Source organism: Plectropomus leopardus, chromosome 13, assembly GCF_026936395.1.
Source record: "Plectropomus leopardus strain MGB_pleo_1.0 chromosome 13, ASM2693639v1, whole genome shotgun sequence".
In the NCBI taxonomy this organism is placed as follows: domain Eukaryota; kingdom Metazoa; phylum Chordata; class Actinopteri; order Perciformes; family Serranidae; genus Plectropomus; species Plectropomus leopardus.
In genome coordinates, this window is record NC_142188.1 from 2,979,049 (window position 1) to 3,003,084 (window position 24,036).

At 37.9% G+C, this 24,036-nt stretch overlaps 2 protein-coding genes and 2 long non-coding RNA genes across 4 annotated transcripts in view; 2 read left to right on the forward strand and 2 right to left on the reverse strand.

Annotated features, from left to right (window-relative positions):
* Positions 1-2,141, forward strand: part of LOC148187627 (uncharacterized) — a 10,347-nt gene extending 8,206 nt beyond the window's left edge. The window contains exon 3 of the long non-coding RNA XR_015778425.1: positions 1,812-2,141. This is a non-coding gene — a long non-coding RNA (uncharacterized LOC148187627). The remainder of the gene's footprint in view (positions 1-1,811) is intronic.
* LOC148187628 (uncharacterized) lies at positions 1,093-6,290 on the reverse strand. The gene is made up of 3 exons (XM_088086572.1): positions 6,164-6,290; positions 5,025-5,129; positions 1,093-2,301 (listed from the first exon to the last, which is right to left on the reverse strand). Exons 2-3 carry the CDS (start codon positions 5,100-5,102, stop codon positions 1,450-1,452), a joined length of 930 nt encoding a protein of 309 aa, XP_087942698.1. The 5' UTR covers positions 5,103-5,129; positions 6,164-6,290; the 3' UTR covers positions 1,093-1,449.
* Positions 2,156-13,840, forward strand: LOC148187629 (uncharacterized). The gene is made up of 5 exons (XR_015778424.1): positions 2,156-2,280; positions 3,896-3,979; positions 4,066-4,109; positions 6,191-6,248; positions 13,771-13,840. It is a non-coding gene; the product is annotated as an uncharacterized LOC148187629 (long non-coding RNA).
* A 2,746-nt stretch (positions 13,841-16,586) lies between these two features.
* Positions 16,587-24,036, reverse strand: part of epas1b (endothelial PAS domain protein 1b) — a 95,743-nt gene continuing 88,293 nt past the window's right edge. The window contains exon 16 of the mRNA XM_088086203.1: positions 16,587-23,943. Coding sequence (XP_087942329.1) covers positions 23,792-23,943 — 152 coding nt within the window. The 3' untranslated portion in view covers positions 16,587-23,791. The remainder of the gene's footprint in view (positions 23,944-24,036) is intronic.

Genomic DNA, 24,036 nt, shown 5'->3' on the forward strand with positions numbered 1-24,036 from the left:
AGACTTGATAACACGAAGTATTGAAGGCCGTCAGTGTTACAGTGTTAATGTTTTGTCAGTTTGAGTCTTCGGTGGATTGGTGAAGCAACAGGAGAGTAAATAGACTTTTACAGACAGATCAGCATCAACAGTAAAACCCCCCACCCCCTCTGAAACGTGACGCCAGATGATGTAAAAACACAGAATTCGGAAGTTTTGCTGACTCCTGAGCTGTTGTTAAAACTACAGGCTGCATTTTCGTGTTACCTGCCAACCCTGCCTCCACCACAAACATAAAGCTTATTCCCCTTTCTAACAAAATTAGCATGTGCACGCCATTTTTTTTTTTTTTTTTTTAATTCGGGTACACCCAATAAATATGAGCGATTGGCTTTATTCCCACTGCCACTGAACTCACCGCTGGAGAGCGAGTCTGTCTTTCTGTCAGCTGGAGCGTGTGTGTGTATGTGTTGTTTTGTTGGTGTGTCCACGTGACATCACGGACAGGCCGGCGAACAGGTAAATAGTAGAAGCAGCATGAGCAGAGGTCTTTGGAAACTTTTCCTCTTTATATTTCTATATCTCATACTTATTCAGTCTCTCTTTAAAACTTAAACTTGAGTTAATGTTTCAGTGCTGTTTAGGAGGAGATGGAGGGTAATTAGTGACTGTGCATCCTCACATCGCGCCGGTTAGGGAGCTGAAATTATATTTGCTGTGTTTCCATCAAAGCTGATCGGTACCAAAAGACCGTGTCCGTGGGTGTGAATGCAGATCGTAAGCATTCCCATTGCATTAAAAAGCCAGATGTTGATATGTGCTAGCATTTTTTTTCTGCAAAATCTGATCAAATGGTACAACTAAGTAGCACTGATCAAATATAAATATAAGCAGTATATAAGCAGTTTCTTGCCTCAGATGTTTCCAAAATCATGTTTTAACTTAGCTTTTAACTGTAATAGGAGATTGTTTGTTACCAGTCAGCCGCCATTGTGTCAAACGGACAAGTTCATATCACTTCACCCACCAGCGGGAGTGTTTATTGGTCTGGTGCAGTGCAGTGCATTCTGGTAGTTGTAGGTTTTCTGCCTTTTGAGCAAAAGTGTCCTTTATTTCTGTTTTCTGTGGTCATGGAGCAACACTTTCAAAAGTATTTGTATCTTTTCACCAAAGAGACGACGCAGTTTTCTGTGAGGAACGTCTGTGTATCAGTGGAGTACTTTGAGACAAAAAACGAGCTCCCTCTTTGTTAACCCTTTGAAATCCGGCCTGCAGTGAGGCAGCAGATGGAGCTTCGGTGTATTTGTGTTGTTTGACTTACAGCATCCTGCAGCTACAGTTTTTTTTCGTCACTTTAATGTCAGTAAAACAAGACAAATGTAACAGACGAACAAAGAAAAAAGTTCGAAACTCTCGTACAATCACAAACATTTAATCAAACTGATCTTCTCATCGCACAGTCGCACATATTTATTTACTCCAGTACGTGCAGGGGAAGTACGTACTGTGGCAGTACCAGCACGGCTGCGCAGCGGGGCCGTGCAGGTGTGTGTGTGGTGCGTTCGGGGTCGGTCGGAGTGTGTTCGGGAGCGTCGGGGGGTAAGGAACAGGAAGTGTGTGCGCGGACGGCGGTAACCTTTGACACTGCGCCGAGAGGGGAGCGAAGTGTTGAGGTTGTTGGTACGACAGCTGGTGTTGCTGCACAGTTGGTTGTGACCACTGTTGCCACGGTAACCCCGCCTGCTGCCAGTGAAACGGCTGAGGAGGCTTCACGCTGTTGACTCCCTCTTGCCCTCCTCTCCCTGCTCTCTCCTCCCCCTCCTCTCTTTTAGGTGGCGGTTGTTTGACGATGCAGAAGGAGTCATCGTCGTCGTAATTGTGGGACACCTGCAGGCGGAGGGTGGAGACGACCGTGCGAGGGCGCGGCAGGAAGGGCAGAGGCAAGAGGCGAGGAGTGAGGGAGGCGGGCAGCGAGGCGGACTTGACGAATGAAGCTCTTCGATTCATTATCCTTTTTTTATCCTCCTGGTTCTCCTCTGTCCCCTCAACTCTGTCTCCGTCTTTTCCCACGGATTCGTCCTCAGCAGCGTCTCCAGAAACAGGCGGAGGCTTCTCGAGTATTTCGGCTACAACCCATTCAGAGCAGTCGTCGCTGCTGCTGCTGGAGGAGCTGGACTCTGACTCGCAGTCCACCTCTGGTCCAGAGTCCTCTGCCGAGGAGCTGGACTCCCCATCGTCCCCCCAACGAAGCATGGAGCTCGCCTTGTGGTTGTAGCAGCCGGCGCAGCGAGACAGATCGAGGTATTCGGGGCCTGATCTGGACTGGACACAGAGGGAGACACTTGAGAAGACAAATGACTAAAAACGCCAAATACTTCACGTTATTTATCAGCTCCTTTAACCCTTTGATCCACATCAGCTTTCTCTCTTTGTCTCATTCAGACTATCGCAGGAAAATTAACCCTTAACTAACCGACAGCCACAGTCAGTCGCCAGATACAACCAGACCATAAAACTGCAGCAACAGGTGGCAGATCAGAAAATGTTCATGCAAGTGGTTATTAACCCTTTGAAACCTGAGCAAATTGGTTTGATTTCTGTTTTAAAAAAGAAGAAAGAAAAGAAGGCAACGAGCAGCCGAATAAAACATGGTCTAAAATTCAGCCACGAGTTAGTTAAAAGGTACGAGAAAATAAGTTCAAAAAAAAAAGTTTAAAACAAAAAAAAACATGACCTGAAAAAAAATCCTAAAAATGAATAAATAAATAAAACAACCAAAACCCAAAACACACATACATATGTTTTTTTAGTATATACTTATAAAGTATAAATATAGTTTTCTGGACATTTTTTCCACTTTTTTAAAAAAATTTAAAATAAGTAATTTTCAGCTCATTTTCTCGTCACTTTTTACTAATTTATTGCAATTTGTGCGACATTTCTTGCCAAGTTGCGCATTGCCTTTTCCAAATGTTTTGGAAATGAGCAATGTCGTTCTGTCTAACATGGCATCAGATCACAAAACATTTTAATGGCCTAACATGGCCAAAATTCATTTCTAACCTCTCGAGGTCAAAATGCCTCCGGACAGGTTTGGATTAGAGCTGCAACCGGTCAGAGCACGAAACGTGACAAAGCACTGAGTGACAGACTAAAGTCAACAGACCACAGAAATGAGCTCTGAGCTGAAGCATCGACGCGTCTCTGAGTGTTTTTGCTGTTTTTGCTATCAGAAGTTAAAAATGTTTTTTTAACAGAGTTTAACATCAGCTGCAGCCGTTTTTTTTTTTACGGAGCTAGCACGCTTTAGCGACCCAGGCGTGAGGCTGCAAGAGCCGAAAATGACATCCTCACATTTCGAGCACGGCACGAAGGTTTCACAAGCTGTCAGTCATCCTCGGAAACCTGCCCGATAAGTGATGGACGTTTTAGGATCAGGTAGAAAGCTGTTTTAACGGGAGGGGGACCAGATGCAAAAAAAACCATGAGCTTCAGCATTAATGTGGTTCCCAGGCTGATGTGTTGTTTCAGAGGGCGTGGACTGACGGGTTTTTATCTCTTAACCCTTTAAACCCTGAGCGAGTTCGTTTGATTTCTTTAAAAAAAAAAGCTCAAGAAGGCAATGAGCAACTTCATGAGACATGGCCCTAAAAATGAGCAAAACAAAAGCAAAAAATAACATGACAACGTGGAAATGACCAAGAAAATGTGCTGAAAAATGTTTATATTTTATAGATACATTATTGTTTAGATAGAATATGGCACAACTTCCTCATGATCAAAATGTTAATCATATCATGTAAATCTTTGAAAACTGTTTATTATTATTATTATTATTATTATTATTATTATTATTATTTTTATTTTTATTATCATTAATTTTATTTATTTATTTATTTAATTTTATTTTTTACAGATTTTTTTCAGGAAAAAGATTCTTGAAAGTCCTTGAATTGGACTTGTCCTGCTCTGTAAAGCCGACGCCTGTTCGGTCCTTCAGGTGAAGCTTCTGTGTATCAGAACAGTTTTTGCTGACTTTTTGTTTTTACAGTTTATCTAACTGATATAATCTGATCTCTCCTGCAGGGTGAGATGAAGACGTGCAGCTGAACTTTTCACACGTTCTCAAGGTAAGAGACGCTTTTTCTCTGCAGCTCTGTGAAAAAACGTTTTTTTGGGGTTTTTTTTCCTTTTTTTTGCAGGATGTTGTCTGTAAAAGTGAAATTGTTAAGTTGTGTTTTTGTCACAATTTTTATTTTCTTTGGCGTCATGTCACTTTGTAAACAAGCTTATTCAAATTTTACTGTTTGCAGAAGTTTGACACTTTTGTTGACCTGTTTCGACCCACAAATACAGAGCCGTGGTTAAAATATAGTAGTAGTATAGTAGTAGTTTTTTGGAGGACTTTCAGAGTTTTACTTGACTATTTTAATTTGTTACTACTTTATTCCTTTACTGCACTGCATTTCCAAAGTCAGATATTAGACTTTTTATTCATATACTACATTTTAGACTTTCTACTCATATATTACTTTTTCGACGTTTTATTCATGTATTAATTTTTACTCATATTTTAGACTAATATTACATTTTTTACTTATGTATTACTTTTTGACATTTTTACTCATATATTACTTTGTACTCTTATATTTACTCACATATTAGACTTTTTCCGCTGTGCAGCATTTATTTAAAGTTTTAGTGATTTTACAGTTAAAGATTCTTCAATCAAAACGTGATCAGTTTATGAGAGATGATGCTGAGTTACAGTCTGAACTATGCAAACACACATAAAACAGTGATACTGTGCTCCAACACAACCGACTGTAACATTAAACCACTGTTTATTTATTAATGCATGACTTGAGTCAGTCGATGACTTGAATATTTCTTGCAGGACTGGATCGCTTCGTAAAATGTCAGTGAAACATTTTAAAAGTCAGACTCTTTAGTGCCAAATTCCCTCTTTGTGTTTCCTCTCTGAGCTGCACTGAAGAGATACGAACAGGAAATTGTTGTTTGTGTCGTATAATATTAATATTTACCTTTTGGTGTTTCGGGCTGCTTTCATTTTGCTCCTCATTGGCTCCTTTAGACTCCAGCTGCTCTTTTTCTGCATCCATCTTTTCTCCTGTTCAATCAATATCTTGCTGACAAGAAAAGAAAAAACAAGAACATTTCTAAATTTTATGAAGCATCTTTAAAACAAAACAAACAAAAACACAAGAACGTAGAAAAGGAGATTCAGTACTGCTTTCATTTGTGGTTCCCAGAGACAATATTTTATACCATTTTTCTTATTTAGATCCGGAGTTTACTGATAAAATCATTATTTAGTGAGAGTTACTTAATAAACTGGTTCAGATACCAGCTGTCAAACAATATGCATTTAATAAGAGATAATCTAGTGTTTATTATTTTTACTATGTCCCCAAAACATTTATGCACAACACTCTTAAATATTAAAAATGACCAAATTGGTATTTTTTTTTTTAACTAGACAAGTAAAAACAATGTAGCTTCTGTTAAAATGAACGTGTGGTTGCTGCTTTAAAAAAACATGTCAAATATTATTTTAAGCCCTCTTTAAAGGATCAGACCATCTTGCTTTTTATTATAAATTACATTTTTATTACTGCAAAACATTTTCCTGTGAACACACCAGTGTGAGTGCTTTTCATCTGTGTTTACGTCACACTGACCGGTCGGGCTTAATTTCCACATAATAACGATGCTGTCTACGTTTTTGTATTATTTTAAAAAGTTTAGTACTTAAATTATGCCGTGTTATTATCAAACAAATATTTTTGCAAGTACAGCCTGCAGGGTTGATGTTCATCCACCGGTGTTCATCGAGTTTCAGTTAATAAATTGACAGAAAAATATTTGGCAGCTATTTTGATGGTTGATTCATTTTGTTGTAGTCATTTTTCAAGGAAAATAGTGAAAAAAATTCCCCAAAATTCCTGTTTCCAGCTTCTTAAATGAATTGATTTCTCGTCATTTACCTTTGTTAACAGTATATTATTGAATTTTGAATATTTGGTCAAAGAAAACAAGATTTAAAGATGACACACTGGGATCTTCACTATTTTCTGACTTCCCCATCCTCACGTTTTATACTCTAAATGTCTGATATCTGTTATGATATGAACAATAGTCCTTAAAGAAGAAAAGTACTCACTCAGAGCTCCATTTTTCTGCTCTTCAGGTCCGGGACGCAGCCTGACTGTCCGCATGCATTCATGTAAATGAGCTTTTACACGCAGGTGAGTGTGCGCTTCTCTTTTGTGTGTTGTTGTGAGAGTACATATTGGGTCATACTGAATCCAGAAAAAAAGAAACCAAGGCACCCGGCCACAGATAGACAAACACACACACACACACACACACACACACACACTCACACACACACACACACCCTCTGTAAACACACAGCAGGATCATCCTTCAGGCCGCCATCTGAAAAACTCACCTGAGTGCTCATCCTGAGCGTCAGTGCTGCTGCAGAGACATCTTTAAATTCAAAAAACCCTTTTTTAAAAAAAATCCACTATTTTATATGTTTGTAAAATTAGATTGTTTATTATTTATCTCCACGCTTTATTTAACCAATAATCAATCAATCCAAAGAAACTGAATCTGATAAAGTGATTAAAGTGTAGGATTTACTCTGAGATGTGCTGAAGAACAAACGTTTTATTATCTAATTAAATAAAATGTTTAAATGTTCGCTGAGTGAGTTTGGCCTGAGAGCGGCTGGTGAAATGTCGTCCTCTGATGGACACTAATAGGAACTACAAGCAGAGCTGCAGACACAAATACACACTTTAAAACATGACTTCCTTTAATTTTATTATTGTAAGTTAACCAAATTAACATAAATGCCAACACAACTCTTTTTTATTACATTTTCATTTTTTTTCAAATACTATAGCCATTTATTTTAATCTACTTTTTATTTGATTTAATTATTTCAATGTATTCATTTCTAGTACAAATGCCTGTGTGCTATATTTATTATTATTATTATTATTATTATTATTATTATTATTAATTTATTTATTTTTTTGCGAGCAATGTGTTCTGATATTGACTTATAAAAACATATATAACATGTCACATGTTAATTGTTTATACATGTGCAATATGATTTCACATTGTCAGGAATACAAGTCTCATTTAAAAGATGTCATCAGGTGGAAAATATCCAAAAATGACAAATTCAGAGTCAAAAGCCCAGAATGACACCCAGAAATAATACAAGTCCTGTTTTTCTGCTCTGATGGCTGTGGGATCAAAAATGTCAGTTTGAATGGGTTTCAATGGAGCATTTTTGGACCTGAACAGTCTGAATGTAACTATTTAGTTTCCACAGTGTATTTTAGACTTATTGTAGGAGCTGAGCTGGAAATTCACTGATTACACTCAAATACACAATCTGGACTAAATGTATGCCACATGCATGAGTACAGCCAAAATTATCAAAAGACAAAAGCACGTAAACACTCGCCCTTTAAAGATGGTTAATAGAATTAAGAAATATATTTAAATGATCAAATATTGTCCAAAGCTTCAGTTTGTCAAAAGGAGAAAATACGTATTTTATGGATCAAATATCTCATTGGCTTTAGTTGACTCTGGAAGTACTGATTAAATGAGGTCAGGGTGAAACAAACCGCTGCAGTCCATGTTTTTGTCCTCTAGATGACGATGCAGACTCATCTTAAAATCATGAATCAACTGTCGGATGTTGCAGCTGATTCAAACATCAGCATCCATCAGAAAAAAACAGAAATGCATTTTTTCCCCCCAAATTTACAGTAAAGGTTCGTTATGAATTGTGGATATTGGGCTCTTGATTCTCAGTCCTGTGTTTGTGATTGGATGGACTACATCAGTTTTCCTAACAGATTAATGAATCAACTCAGTACTGAGATCTTCTGTTGATAAGATTTTCGTTAAGTTTGCAGTGAAACCCCCAAAAAGTCTGTTTCTGTGACTCAGAGGCGGATTTTAGGTGGAGGATTGAAGTTTGAATTCTGAGTCTGTTAATATCTCGTTAATTTGGACTGAAAAGCCAACTTATAGATAAAAAATTAACATCAGTGACACACACACACACACACACACACACACACACACACACACACACACACACACACACACACACACTGACGGTCTGTGAGCTTCCCCTCTGCACAGGAAGTGCTGTGGAGGTTGTTGAAGGGTTAGAGAGGGCAGACAGACGAGTTCAGCAAACGTTCGCACTGCTGATTGTGCCGTCATGACTTCACGTCACGTTGTGATTGGTGCCGAAACGATCAGTCGATAAAGACAAATTTAATTGGCAATTTTTAGATCGTTTTTAGATTTTTAGATTATTTTTGGGTTTTTGCGTTTATTGGAGAGAAATATAAAGAAATATAAACTCTAAAAGCATTAAAGCGCTGCATGTCACTCACACGTGAGTCCTGATGATGCACGACGACAAACGCAAAAACTGTCCCATCAGCAGTCAGCTGAACCCCGTGTTTACTCCTCTCCGTCCGTTTGACAAACTGCAGTGTGAAAGCAAACCGAGTCCCTGGACTATCAGGAGCGAACGCGACCAAAGAAGACCCAAATAACAAAAAAGGGGATCTGGGGGCTCATAGTCACGTGCGTCGGCCAGTCGACGGACGTTACTGTTTATATTCTCTCTTTTCTCTGGAATATAATCTCATGAACTTTGATACGACCAAAGTTACTGCAGCTGCAACCGTGCAGAAATGCTGCAGACATCATGAACAGATGTGAAAAAACAGCAGCTGTGCAGCATTTGAATGTTGGTCCAACAGCTGATTGTCAGCATCATAAATGAAACCTAAACTATCGGCTTCAGCTGCAGTTTTGTCCCACATTTATTCATCGCTTACGTAACCGAGGAGCAGGAACAGAAAACATCATCCATCCCGACCACTTATTATATTATCGTAACAAATGTGTTTATTTAGCACGAGTCAGGGACGTCCAGTCCTCTGCAACTTTATTGCTTTTGCTGTTTATTAATAGTGAATAATCAGCGGCCCTCTCTGCGCTTCGTCCCATCACAAGACTTATTTTTGGCCCTTTTCCTGATGGAGCCAAACTGGGATCCAAAGGGGTCAAACTGGAGGAGGATTGAGTAATCATTGCGTAACCTCCTTTTGTCTTCGTGCTTCCCAGATCAGAACAATCGCTGAAAAACACGATTGTGAGCCGGAGCGGCTTGATTTGGCCAATAATTGTATTTCTGAATGAATTCCCACAGAAAAACAAAGAGCGTAAAAAAAGAGACACGGGACAATCCGTTTGTCAATTACTGCGTGATGTAAGATGTCCATTGTGTTAGAGCCGTCCGGTTCCAGAGTCGCCCACATCCCAAATTTTGTTGACTGATTTATAAAAGTCTGCTGTTGTTCTTGTGAATGTTCGTCTCCCAAAAACAACCGAACTCATCAGGGTCGCACAATGAACTGTTGATGAGATTCGGGAGACGTGGACCCATAACACGTATAAAACTTTTTTTTTTCTTTTTATTCAGCCAAAATTTTGTGGATAAACTTTTTTTTCTTCTTTAGTCGTGACAAACAGTTTAACATTAGAAACGTGTGCTCATGAAATGGTCAATTAACCCTTTGAAACTGCAGCAAAGTGGCTCGATTTCTTTCAAAAACATTTTTTTAACAATTTTAAAAAAAATGCAAAGAGGGCAATGAGCAACTTCAGAAATGACCCAAAAATGAGCAAAAAAAGATAAGAAAAAAGTTTCAAACAAGAAACAATTACCTGAAGCACAAAAAAAAGAAAAATAAAAAACCCCACACAAAACAAATAAACAAAAAAAAATGTTAAAGTGTTAAAATATGATAATATTAATAAATATATTTTATATTATTCAATATTTCTTTATATAATTTATATTATATATATTTTTCATTTTTGTGTAACACAATTTTAATTAAATTATTTTAAGAATTGTGAAGATTTTTTTTTCTCTCTCAGCTGTTTTTTGGCTCATTTTCTTGTCATCTTTCCTTTTTCTTGGCTTATTGCCTTTATTCCCTTTTTAAAAAAAAAAAAAAAGAAATCAAAGCATTTTGCTCACGTTTCAAAGGTTTAAATGTGAAAAGTCTCTGATTGCAGCACAAACTGCAAAGATACGTAATCCACCTAAATAATCTGGTTGAAAATAAATTAAAAACAGCTGCTAATGTTGAGCAGTCAAGTTATATTAAAATGTTAATAATAGACTTTCAAGAGTTAAACTGTGTGTAGCCAAAGAATAATAATAAATAAATAGAGGTTAAACGGCAGAAACAGGCTCATGATGGCGTTTTATGCTCACTAATATTCTCAGCCGGCAGCATTAATTCTGCGTTGTGCTTCGTTTATCGATAAACGTGTAATCACTCGAAAACACGTTGGCGTTGTACAGATTATCAACCTGGCTGCTTATCGAGGCCGATATTTGGCATTTTACAGATTATCTTTATCAGCGTTTTATTTTAATGAGTGCTGATAAAATGAATAAGTGTCAAAATAGGAGGAACTTTTACTTCGTAAAACCTCAGGGAACCATTTTTATTTATTCATTTTTTTATTTGAATTTTTATTTGACATAATAAAAAAAAAGTTATAATGCACATGATGTTTAAAGTTTCGGTTTTGATTAAAATTTAGCTTTTTGTTTGTTAAAGTCCAAATTCTTAATATTGACAAAAATATTTTCATTTTTATTGTAAATGCATATCGGTCCCAAATGTCGGTTATCTGTTTTATTAACTACTAATAATCGGTATCTTCGCCCACATTATTCTCCCCTTATTAATGCGATCCCTCGATTCGTTTGATAACTTTATGAAGCAGCTGACAGGATTTTTGTTTTTTTTTAACTTTTCAGTTTTATTTTGAGCGTCTCTGCTCTCGTCTGGCTCTCTGCTGTGATTTCGTGTCAGCTCTGTGCTGATTATCACCACTCTTTTATTTTTATTTTGCTTTATGATGCTTCTGTTTTTAATGTAAAACACTTTGTGAATTTTATCTGTGAAAGGTGCAATATTCATAAACTTTATTTAGCATCTGGTGAACAGTGAGCCGAGGGGAAATGAGCCTCGTAGAAACCCTGCTGACAGGCTGCCGGGTCGCTGGTAATGCCGTCTGATACAAAAGGCTCCGCGGTAAATCCGTCACGAAGACTGTGACGTTCAGCTTTTGTTGCAGCTGTTTCAGGGAGGCGTTGATTCAGCTTTATGGCTGATTTGGAGGCTTTTGTTAGTGTAGCTGCTGAATTACATCAAGTCTCTCAGCCTGAAGGAGACTTGGTGGACCTCCTGAGTTTGGTTTGATCTCTCTGCAGGTTTCCATTACGAATCTTTGCAAAACTTCTGCGATATTTTCGAAATGTCCATAAAACACAATTGTGAGATGACCACGTGTGATGTTCTTTTTCCAGTAACCATGGTGACGGATATTCAAAACATTAGCAGCTTTATTTCTATTGCAGCCACCGCACTAGCCGTCATTATTTCCAATCCAAGGCCACGTAGTTATGCGAGTAATAATGGAAAGGCGAGCCTCTTATACGTGTGAGTGGACACGTATGAGGGATTTCTGGGAGCTGATAGTCCACGATTTCACAGAGGAACTGTGGATTCAAGCTCATAGACATAGCATCATGTGACCTAGAAAAGACTAAAAAGTTTTTTCCATTACGGTTTTGCAAAATATGGCTTTTTCGAATTGCCTGAAATACGATTTCATGTGAGCCAGGTGAGCCATCAGGTGCATTTTTTATTCGCAATAACAGTTTGTGCAGTTTGAGGGTTAATGGAAACCCAAAAGTCAATCTTGTCTGTCCCAGCAGTGAAAACCAACCTTTGCTGCTATTTTGGGTCTTTTTAAGCTGAACTTTCGTTTTCTGGAAAATTCTAAGTTTTGTTGGGACTTTCTTTCGTTTTTTGTTGTTCAGCTGTAAAAGAAGTTTCAGTTTCCAAAGTAAAAAAGTTTGTCCTCTGAGGAGCATAAATCAGCAAACTGTCAAACCCCCAGTGCACTGCATACTTAGACTGTCCTGATATTTAAGAATCCAAACAGAAGTGGTCTCTGATTGTAACATGGGAAACTGGATGTTTGTTTACAGAGATTTCGGCTTCATCGGGGGGGTCAGTCCCAGTCAAAGCAGCTCGGTGTCCTGGGATTGGACCAGAACATAAACAAGCTGTCCTTGGATCAGCTCATTGGACAACTGTCCTGAGACATGCAGAGGGTCCAGGAGGACAGACATATGAGTGGACAGAAAAGCGGTTTGATGGAGGACAGAGTGGGTCAGCTTTTCTGTGTCTGTCTCTCAGCTGTCTGTTTGGTGTGTCTCAGTAGTGACTCAGCAGAAACGCTCGTCATTTTCCTGGAAAGTATTGGAAGTTATTGATTTCATAATAAAAAGTCTTTGACAGGGCGTCAGGTCATAACGTTTTTTTTCATAAACGTAGGTTTGGTGCAACGCAGAGGCTTCTAATGTTTTTCTGGTCATGGACCCCAAAATTAAAACAAGACCCCGCAGGGACCCTCCACTGCAGGGACCCTCCACTGCAGGGACACTCAACCTGCAAAATGGCAGGAGGCCAGAGGCCAGTCGCAGCCGCCGATTCATGTTTCTCAGATTTCAGGAAGTTTCTCTGATTTTAGGACGTTTCTTGGATTTTAGAACATTTGTAGGATTTTAGGACATTTCTGGGACTTTGGGACATTTCTATGATTTTAGAACATTTCTAGGTTTACAAGGTGATTCTCAGATTTTAGGTCATTGGTCAGATTTTAACAAGTTTCCAGGATTTTAGGACATTAGGGCCTAGCTTAGCTTAGCTAGGACCTCTGCGGTGCGGGGGATCCTCCAGTGATACTCTTTTGATAAACAAGCTCTGTGTTGATGCTGTTTTATGCACTCTGGCACCGTATGTAAACCAAAAGTACCAAAAATATCCTGGTCATTTTATTTTAATTGTGATTTTGAAAATGTTTGCGGGGATTCCCGGCAACCTATCAGGGACCACATTTGGCCCGCGGGCCATAAGTTGAGTATTACTGCCCTACTCCATATTTTATAAATATGAGTTGAAACTCAGCCTGCAGACAGGTGTGGCGTGGTCTACAGTGCCATGTCTGAACATATCCTTCGATGGTGCATAAAATCCTGAGATATTTAAATCATTATTAGCAGATTTGTGGATTTTTACATTATGAAGGAAGATGTGTGTGAAGCATTCATGTTTTCACAAACATGGATGATGATTCTAGTTGATGCATGATTAGTTCTGCAGCACACTCTGGAAAAAGACTCTCCTTGTCTGAAAGGAGAGGAAGCACGTCGGCCTGAGACGCCGGTTCCTCCCTTTTTACCTCCACCGTGTTTTCCTGACTCCCCACCTGAGAGAAACAAAAGGCTCTGAGTCAGCTGCAACAAAGGGATGCGACCCGTGTGTGTGTGTGTGTGTTAATGCTGTTTACCCTCGTTACCATCTGATTGTCCCACATACCCGTTTTTGTGTGCCCACAAAGTTTGGGTTCCTGTCTCCCTGCGGAGGAAGGAAGAAGCATAAATAACCCCCGAAAACCCTCAGAAATGTCTTTATTTTGGCTGATAAACAGACAGCAGGATGTGTTGGCACACGATTATAAGCTGCAGCTGCACCTTCTGCCAGCGCTTTCCCACACTTGTCTACCTGAGAATTGGCACTGTAGTTTGACCTTTTGTTTTGTTTGCTTCTCCAGGTTGTTCTCATTTCAAGTTGGGTCCTGAAAATGCCGAAAATCACCGGTACCTGGATGAGCAGACGCCAGGTAGCAGACACCGAGTCTGAATGTTTTTCTTTCTATGCCAGTTTTATTATTTATTTGTGCCAATCTGTCTCTGTCTGTCTGTCTCTGTATGTCCAAGTCAAATAGAGGATTTGCGTCACAAACCAAAACAAAAACATCAAGCACAATACGAAGGTGGAGTAAAAGCTTTGAAACGTGTTTTCCATGGGACAGGAAAGCAGACCAGACTTTGATCGAAAAGCTTTTTAATCAGCAGCAAACAATTGGAGACTGGAAAAAAATAATCTTGGCTTTTCTTTTTCTTTGCTCACATCGATGCCCTAATTCTGATGGCATACACAAAACAGTGCGTTTTTTGGTCCTTATTTCAAAAAAGACAATATTCCTACTTAAGCTGAATACATTGCGAATGAACATTAATATTCCACTAATACTTCTGCTTACATGCAGCTGTGCACACTCTGATTTACTCGCCTTAACATGTCGTTTCTCACGTCAAAATATGGAAAAGTAGAATTGCTGAGGTCGCTTTTCATTTAGTTTCTTTACATCAAAATAGGATTATTTGCAGTTTTCTACCAAAAGTCAGACCTGCAATATTAAATAATAATAATGATAATAATAATCAGAATAAATAATTTTAATAATTGAATAATAATAATACATTTATTTATTTATAGAGTGCTTCTCAAGTTACTCAAAGACACTTTACAAAAGTAAAAAAAAAAAAAAATTATCATGAAATAGAATACACTAAAACACACACAAACTTGTTATCCAAAAACCTGTTGATATTCAAGTCTGTGTGTTTCCCTCCGTCGACCAGAAATGCGGCTTTTCCGCACGCGTCTCCACCACAGCAGATTAGTTTTTGTACAACGTATCCATGGCAACATTTGCAAACAGACAAACCAAATAGATCATTTTATGATAATATTATATGTTGTTATATGTTATTTGACATACGCTCCGCGTTTCATCCGTTCATTCAATTATTCAATTCTGACTGGCAAACTAAAATTTACACTCGTTTTTTGTTTTTCCGTAGAAACCGAATATTGAAAAAAGACGTGCGTTTTCTTGTTTGCTTGAAAGGAAACATCAAATAACCACGAAAACAAAAACAAAATAACTAGTTAATTTTACGTTGTTCTTTGTTTTTAATTATTTATTTTCTCATTTCCTATAGTTTCACTTTACTTCGCGCATGCGCAGCTAGAAGACTAGCGCTCAGTTTCGGCGCCGACAGGTGAGACGATTTCAGACATGTTTCCGGTATCAGAGTGAACAAACTGGACGAACAGCTGCTGTAAAGAGACTTTAGAGCTCAGAGTTAAGACCGACTTCAGCTTCTGATGGAGCTGCAGTCAGACTGAAGACTTGTGTGTGTCGCGGTAACTTTTACGCACAGTTTGGAGCAGAAAGTGAAACAAGTATCCATGGTAACGAAAGCAGCGCACATCCAAAAAAAGTGACAGAGGGAGGCAGCGCGTCTTGTGTGTCTCATTAAAAGGACAGTTGTGTGTTTTTGAAGTGGGGCTGTATGAGACACTGATGTGCAGTCTGTACAGCTGCTGGTCTGCGCGCTCCCGTTTGCAGAAACACACGTTGCGCGCACCCCCCAGGGTTGGTATCAAAACGTGTTTTAGCCACTTTAAAAAAAGACCTACCAAAAAATCAATATCAATATCTAAGTGGACGCTGTCTTTCGAGTATTTTCGCCCTCACACAGCTTTTTCCTTTGGCACTACATTTTTCATCCGCCGCCGGTCAGCTGTTTGGGTCAGAAAGTAGCGGCTGTCACGTGATCCAACTGAAACAAAACTTAAAGTTGAAAACACTCAATACAGCGTCCGCTGACACTGATGCTGTATTTTTAGGTAGACAAATTTTTAAAGTCCCCAAATGTCCACTCCGCTCTCATTCTCCGCCGCTGCCTCTGAATGTCTGCTCGCTCTAATTGTTTATTTGATTTTTTATTTCAAACACACAACAAGAAAACACTCTTTTTTCAATATTTGGTTTCTACAGAAAAACAAAAACCCCAAAGTCTCACGAGTTTTTTAGTTTGCCAGTCAGAATTGAATAATTGAATGAACGGAAGATACACAGACCAGATACATATCTACTTTTAAAATTTAGCTTTTAAAGTAATGTTAGAATAAAATCAAATAAAGTACTGTTATCATGAGGTAAAATGCTGCTACAGTTAAGTTAAAAGAACGATAAATTGATGATTTGATAAAATTTAAAAACTGTTAAAATAAAGTTAAAGTCCTCATATATAAATAAAGTTAAAGTACTTGTATAATAAAGTTAAATAAAGTACTGTTATATTGACACAGATGTTGATGCAAGGTTTTTCCTCAGCGGCAATAATTTAATACAACGCTTAAGTTTGCCTAGGGGGTGACACAAGGCTCTGTACTAGGGCCTCTGTTATTTAACACTTATTTAAATGTTGTAAATAACCATATTTATGCTGATGATGTATTTATTTATCTCTGTGTTTGGACTGAACTTTAGGCATTCATTTAAAGATTAACTATTTAGTTTGAAATGCTGAAAGGATACAAAAACGAAGTTCCATTAATGTAAAATTATCATGAATGTTTTTACACAGCAGCATCATATTTCTGATTATTTTTTAGATATAGATGGTATTAGTATTTTACAGTTAATAGTCGACATGTTTCTTGTTTCTGTGGGTGAATTTCTCTGATCAGAACATAAAACGTCAATCAATAAATCACAGGTGACACCAGTGAGAGAGGGTAAGGTCAGTATGCTTTAATAATAAGATATCAGTGCAGAAACACAAACTTCTTATCGGGTTAAATTCCCCATATAGTAATAACAATGATAACAATATATGATAATAATAAGATCAATATGAATTTTTAGCATATTAAAAAAGCTAATAATATAACTGTACTGTATGACATTGGCAAAAACAGAATACAAGTAGCTGAACATGGATCCCATAAAGGAAAAAAACAAAAACCCTGTTGTCACATGAGACACGAAAAATAAATGCTGATATTGTCTTTAAAGAGGAAGTGCAAAGTATGAAAAGTTTAACTCAAACACCTTTTCAAACTTATTTTTTGGGGGGGGAACCCTTCAAGCAGCACAGTTTTCGAGCGCTAGGACTGGTGATTGGCCTTCTAGGGTTTAAATCGAGATGAAGCCCCGTCCATTTTTATTTTTAGCATCTGTGCTAATAATGTTTGATTTTTCATCTCAGAGTTGTCTTTATTTTGTCTTTCTAAATGCTGACGCCTACCGCTTTTGTTAAAGTTTAATATTCTGAGATAAACAAATGTCCACTGTAACGCTGTTACCTAATTTTAACAATAATAAAACAATGTAAGAATACAAAACTACATCTCCTAAAAAGCTGTAAAATGACTTAAAATTTCTAAACAATTTTAGATTGTCTGGCTGAAGCTCGTGCAGCAGACGCAAAGTTAAAAACCGGAGCGGGGCTTCGCCTCTGCCTAGATTTTAATTTTTTAAATCGACTTCCATCTAGCCAACTCTTTGCACATACATTAACACAATTTAGCTCAAATCTCATCAGTTGCTAAAATATCCATCAGAGGTGCTTTTTTTCTTTCACGTGTATTTTTCACAACACTTAATGTCGTCCCCAAAACCTCTTTGGTCTCCAAAAAATAAGTAAAAACAATAATAAGAATTTAAAAATATGCTTTTCTTGAACCATTTAACGACTACTTTTATAACCGATCAGAATTCAGAACGAAAAACATTTTGTAGTCTTTAAATATTATAGAGGAATCGCTCAATGTGCAGGAATGTTAAAACGTCATTTCATCTCAAGTAATCACTGAAATATCAGGAGTGAAAATCTGGCTTTCGAGTCTCGAAGAAAAGTGGGAAAGAAGGCGAGTGAGAGCAGAAACAGACGAGCTGAGGTGTCGAGCGGAGGAGTGGAGAGATGTGCGTCAGTGGGCAGGCTGAGCAGGATTTATCTCTCTTTTTACTCAACACGACATCACTTCTTTTTAAATCTCCAAAACTGCTCAAACTGTTTCTTTACCTCTTTATCTCCTCTCTGGATCACAGTAATATCAAGTCTCAAAGGGTTAACTTGTTCATAAATATCTGACTGACTATCTGACTATCTGAGTCGTGTTCAATGTGCTTTTTCTCTAAAGTCCAAATCGTATGATGCAAGTTTAGATTTCAGCCTCATAAATCTCAAAATATGGTTTTAGATTTAGGGGAAGGAGTCAGATTTACTGAGCCACTGTTATGACATAATTACAAAATAAAAAATTGCTGAAAATCAACATTTTCACTTGTTCAGAAGTCCCAACTTTGACTGTAAGATATCAAACTTAAACTTTAAAAAAGTGTCAAAATTTGACTTCGACACAGTTTTGACTAAATCTAAAATTGTGAGTTTATTCGGTCAGTATTATATCAGCCAATTCTAACTCGAGTCATAATTTTGAAAGAGGATCTCTGTTTTTTGGCGGTTTGTTTGGTTGTTTCTGCATTCTTCCTTGTTTGTGGGGAAAATGGGCTTCCATAGTTGTGGCTTTGCTCAGCACAGTCGCCTGAAGAAAATGTTGGCATTGCATGTTTCTGCAAACCACAAATTTGTCACATTTGCACGTTTTATACATTTCTTATCAAAGTTATCGAAGTGACTTTGTTATGTCGAGGTGGAGGGGATGGCAGACCACTTCTTGAGACCAACACACAACAAATCCAGCTGTGATTTTAGTGGGATCTTACTGCTTTTTAAGCAGCTTTTTCTGCAGTTTTTAGGCACAAAAAGTGTTTTTTTCTACTGAGGCACAGTGGCTTTTCCAGCAGGTTTGTGCCTAAACCTGTCAAAACATAAAAAAAGCTGCAAAGTTTAAGGTATCAGCTAATGTGTGCATGTAAATATCTGTGGTTTGGAAAAACAGACGATGTGGTGACTGGGCTTGTTTATCGTGACAGTTTCTTTTAGAACTTGGATTTAATCCCCATATATTTGATCTGTATAATCATCACTTAAAATAACATTTAGGTCACAAAGTTCGCTGCCAGAAAGCTTTACAGTGAGATCTTAATTATCATGTTGCTCTAATGAACTTCATTTCTGTCGTCTCAGCAATTCAGGACTGAAAAATAGGATTGTAACTATCAGCCAAAACCATGAAAACAAGATGCCGTTTGTAAAATAATGATTTTTTTAAAGCTTCTGTGCGTGCATTTTCAGGAGAAACTGTAGCATGTTGAACCACCATTTAATCAAAATACAAGATTTGGTTTGCGTGACCACGAGAGACCGATCCGGACTCTAAACTTGTGCAATCTGTGAAAAAAAGCGAGGTGCAAATTTGTCGGATACTGCCGTCCTCTCTGACAACTTTTACTGCTCAGTCAAATCTTTTTCAATTTGAACCTAAAAACCTACAAGCAGCTTCATCAACAGTCAGACTGTCAGGTCACGTGATGAGCTCGGGAATCCACTTCCATTAAAACCTTTTACAATTTTGGCTCGTCATCACCAGGGGATCTAACAGGGTTCTGCTTTCATCTAAAGGACTGTTTTCTTCTGTTTTGTGTTTCGTGTGGATCTAAAGGAGCAATCAGAGGAGGCGATTGAGGAAACCCGAGGGGCCGTCACGAAAATCATCCCAACTGTGACATTGAACTCTGAGTGCAAAAGGTAAATGCACCCGACAAATGCTGCGATTCCTCTGTGACACTGCAGTTAACCCCTTAGAGCCTGGATCAGTTTTGTTGTGACACATTCCTTGTGAAAGTGTCCAAACCTATAGATGATTAGAAAATTGATTTGATTTTGTTTTTTTGTCCAGAAAACTGCAAAAAAATTGTAAGAATTGCAAAGAAATTGACATGAAAATTAGCTGTGGGGAAATTATTAGATATTTTTTTAATCTAGAGAAAAACTCTTATGATTATACATAATTTAAAAAAATATTTTTTTATTCTTAACGCTTACTTAAGGTCATTTTCTTTTTTCTTTTTGTTTTTTTCCAGGTAATTTTTCTTTTAACTTTTTAAGCCATTTTTTAAGCTGCTCATTGCCTTCTTGCCATGTTTTTCTCAATAAACAATTTCCTCAAGTTTCAAAGGGTTAAGTTGTTAACATTCAATGTCAAGTTGGGATTTTATTCAGTAAATCCCCCGGAGTCAAAGGAAGTCATCTACAGGTTTGCAGGGAACAAACTGTGCGCTTGAAGGGTCAGTATGTGTTGAGACAACCGTTAAGGCACATTATACAGATTAAAACAAACTTTAAAGAAACTTTCAGCATGACATCAAACAGAAAACATCAAAATATAGTGTTAGTGGATCCAAGAGATGCAATACTAAAATGACACTTACATGGTCTATAAAGCACCGTAGCTTTTATATATGCAACTTGAAAACTATGTGATTAATTACGTGGCAACTTCACCTTCTTTACAATATTCAAAATGCTACATATCTGAGAAGTGAAACTGATATTCGTCTTTAATCTGAACTTTTATATCATCCTATAGCAAAAACAAAAAACAGAAACTGCCCAGCCAACAGATATTTTAAGAATAGGATATTTAGGGATAAAACTCTGAAAAAAAAAAAAAAAAAACACGAAACGGCACGAGAAAACAGCACAGCAAGGGATCTGATCCATCTGCATCTACAGGCGTAGATAAGGACAAAGTACCAGAACACAAACACTAAAAACACTATCTTCAACATTGTCTTTTTTTCTTTAAATACGTAACGTAGATGTGAACAAAGCTCTATAATTCATACTCTTAAAGTGGTCACCACACAAAGACGATTACCTCCAAAAATAGAGTGAGATTAAGAAAAAATACTTTGACTCACAGGAAAGGAGAGAAATTGTTTTTTTTTTTTTTTTTACACGACTGTCTATGAGATTACTGGCATCATTTCGGGTGAAAATTACAGTTTCTAGTTTGAAAATAAGACCTCACTCCTAATTTAACGTGTGTTAGGTCGACTTATAATATTTTGTATCAAAGCTTTCTGTTATCGGCAGCCGCGCCGTGTCGAGAATACGAGAAAAACTGGCCTCGTCCTAATCGTAAAGAACAAAACATACACTCCACTCTCAAGTGTGTGCGATATGTGAGACAGATCCTTTGTACAAGCTATCAGTTTGGTGAAAAAGGCGAGCTACGTTGCCGGCTATAATAAGCTTTTAGCTCCATGAAATAATTGCACAATAAGAGAAAAACAAACCCTGTGGTCACATGAGCTACTCACCTGACCGAGAGAGACGAGCGTTTCGATAAATCAAAGATTTAAGAAGTGAAAAAAAGAAAACTTAACTTACAGTAGAGTACATGTATTGCAATATATGTTTATTAGCGTGTCTGTGAGTTAGACACAAAAAATAAAAATCTCGTATGTAGAGTAAGAACATGAAGAATAAATGAGAAAGCAGTTCTGGTAAAGTATTCCTCTGATTCAGGAGATCTGATAGAAGCTAAAATGTCTCAGTTCAATAACAGAAAAATAGACTTATTATAATAGCTAAAATATAACGACCCAAACTGAATTAATGCTACAGTGAGTCGGCTGCTGCACGATGTTACAGCGACTCAGGTGAGACAGACTGAGGCGGCGAAAAGACTGGCGTGTCTGTCTGTGTTAGGTATCATTTTTATTCTGATTCTGCTTATTGATTCTGAATTTCAGCTTTTCTTTTGAGACTGAAATAAAACTGAAATGTGACGAAGAGAAGAGGAATTTTAATGTGTCTTTACATTATCATATGTTACAAAGTGTTAAATAAGCGAAAGAGTGTGGCTGCAAGTAAACATTAAAAAATACAGAGCCAGCGGAAAAACGTAACTGACTTTTTAGACCAAAAAAACGCAGAATTACAGAGATTAAAAAATTATTTTTAAGTCATACATTTGTGTGAAAAAAACAGAAATTCCCCAAGATTTATGTCACAAATTTACAAAAAAAATAGATTGCGTGATTTAATTTTTTTTTTTTAATTTAGGCAAGGGACCATATTGTTCGACTGCGTTTAAGTGTGGTTGTAAGTGAAAATTAAAAAATAGCGAACTGGTGGAAAAGTAGCCGATTTAGATAAAAAAACGCAGAATTTTCGAGATTAAAAATGTTATTTAAGTCATACATTAACATGAAAAAAATCAAACTTTGTGAGATTAAAATCATAAATTTACAAGAAAAAATTGTGGGGGGTTTTGTTGTTGCCCGTATTTTATGACAGCTTTTAAGTGTAAAAATTAAAAATGTTATTTAAATCACACATTTGAATGAATAAAATCAGAAGTTGTCTGAGAATAAAATCACAAATTTACAAAAAAAAAAATGTTTGTTGGGGCAACTTTGTGGTGTATTAAGGTGGTTGAAACATTATTTTATATTACTTAGTATCAAATTACACCAAGACAGTCTTTATATATGTAAGATATTTATTTTTCTTTATTAGGTTTTAAACCGAGCCCCAGCTTTGCTCATTCGTGTTAATGAACAAACGGCGACGTTGCGTCCCCGCAAAGTGAACTGAAAGACAGTCAGACGATAAATACATTTGTTAAAATATCACACAGTTGTTCATTTAACGGTGTTCTTGTATATACAGCAATTCTCTCGTCAATTTTGTGAAAAAAAAAAGTTTTCTTGCAACGTTGTGACTAAGAATATGTTTTTTATCGTAAATCTACGAGTCGTTAAATATATGACTTTAAAGCTCCAGTAAATTAAACTACACAAAAAACATTTACGAGGAAAATACTCAAAAATACTAAGTATTATTTTTTTTAATCGGCTCTGTATATTTGATTTAAAGCACCCTGATACACTATTGTAACTTTAGTTAAATATGTTTACGACTTAGATGTCTTACGCTAAAATTTTGTGATTCAGGAGCTGTATTATTTTTTTTTTTTTTGAGGTGAATCTATAAGCAGAATCAGAGCGCGTTTTGTTAAAAACTCTTGTTTGTTATAAAATAGCTACAAATCATGATACCCAACTGTGGCTTAAGGTTTTGACTGGAGCTCGTAAAGTGGGCTGGGTCTAATTGCTGGTTTCACAAAGTGAAAGAACACAGTGTTTAGGCAGATAATACTTCTCCTCCGAGCTAAAGTTAGCCAATGAAGAGAAGGCAGGTCTGGGAGCTGAGCTGCATAGAGTTCGTATCAGGGCGTCGGTCGGAGGCGGAGACCGGGCCCGCTGACGACACGGAGATGTTTACACCGACCCGGCGTCAAGACTTTTTGACAGTGTTGCATAATTTTGACTCGTTAGTTAATTGTCCCCCTTTTTTTTCATCAAGTGACCCGTGTTATATCTGTGTGGCCGGCGCGATGCAGGGCGACTTTTGCACTCTGTTGTTTCGACCCGCGTCTGTTTGAGTCAAGAGGAAAAAAAGGCGCGAGTGGCGTGACCCTGATATCTCGGCAACAGAGTGCGGGGAGCCAAATAAGGCAGGATGTGGTTTTGAATACCGTCCCCCACAGGTAGCTTAGCCTCCGGACTCTCAGACAGCCCAGAGGTACAAATGTAAAGAAAGATTTAAAGTCGCAATCTCGAAGATCTCCGTTTCGTTCTCTTTGGCGGCACCTGTGGCGATAGGTGCGGTTTGTTGGCAGAATAAGGCTTTGACACCCGGCTGCTGAACTTATACATCAGCTTATTTTTTTGGAGTATGTTTCTGAGCGTGCAGAGCGGATTAATTATGACTGTGCGCCGCGTGTGATTTTTTTCGGGGAACGTCGCCCTCGACACCCAGTTTGTAAAAGTACTGCAGATACAAAGGCTCAACGTAGGCCATAGACTCAGTCGCCGTCTGTAACCTCATTCAGTGATGGATGGCGACTTAACGGTCATTTCAATGACAATCTTCGAGATTATTACTTTACGTCTCGGGCTGCAGGCTGAGGGTTGGGAGTTAGTCCAGGTCTATGGCAGATTTGGATGTGGGGCTCTAGGTGGCCTGGTCCAGGGCTCTCAGCAGGTCACAGCCCTGGAGGAGGTGCAGGCTGCCCTGCAGCGGGACGTTGACCTCGCAGTCGTAACGAGTCAGCTCCGGCAGACAGGAGGACTCAAACGACGGGCCCAGCAAACGACTAGCAATACCTAGAAAAAAAAGAAAATCTTTAAATAATGGGAGAAAATTTTGTGTAGAAATGATTGAAAACAAGCAGGCAGGTAGAGCGTGACGATCTTATT

Excerpts from the sequence above, each read along its gene's own strand:
- LOC148187628 (XM_088086572.1), bottom strand. The coding sequence starts at position 5,102 with ATGGATGCAGAAAAAGAGCAGCTGGAGTCTAAAGGAGCCAATGAGGAG. Across the intron at positions 2,302-5,024 it reads GCAGCCCGAAACACCAAAAG|TCCAGATCAGGCCCCGAATA; the intron begins GTAAATATTAAT and ends CTCTGTGTCCAG.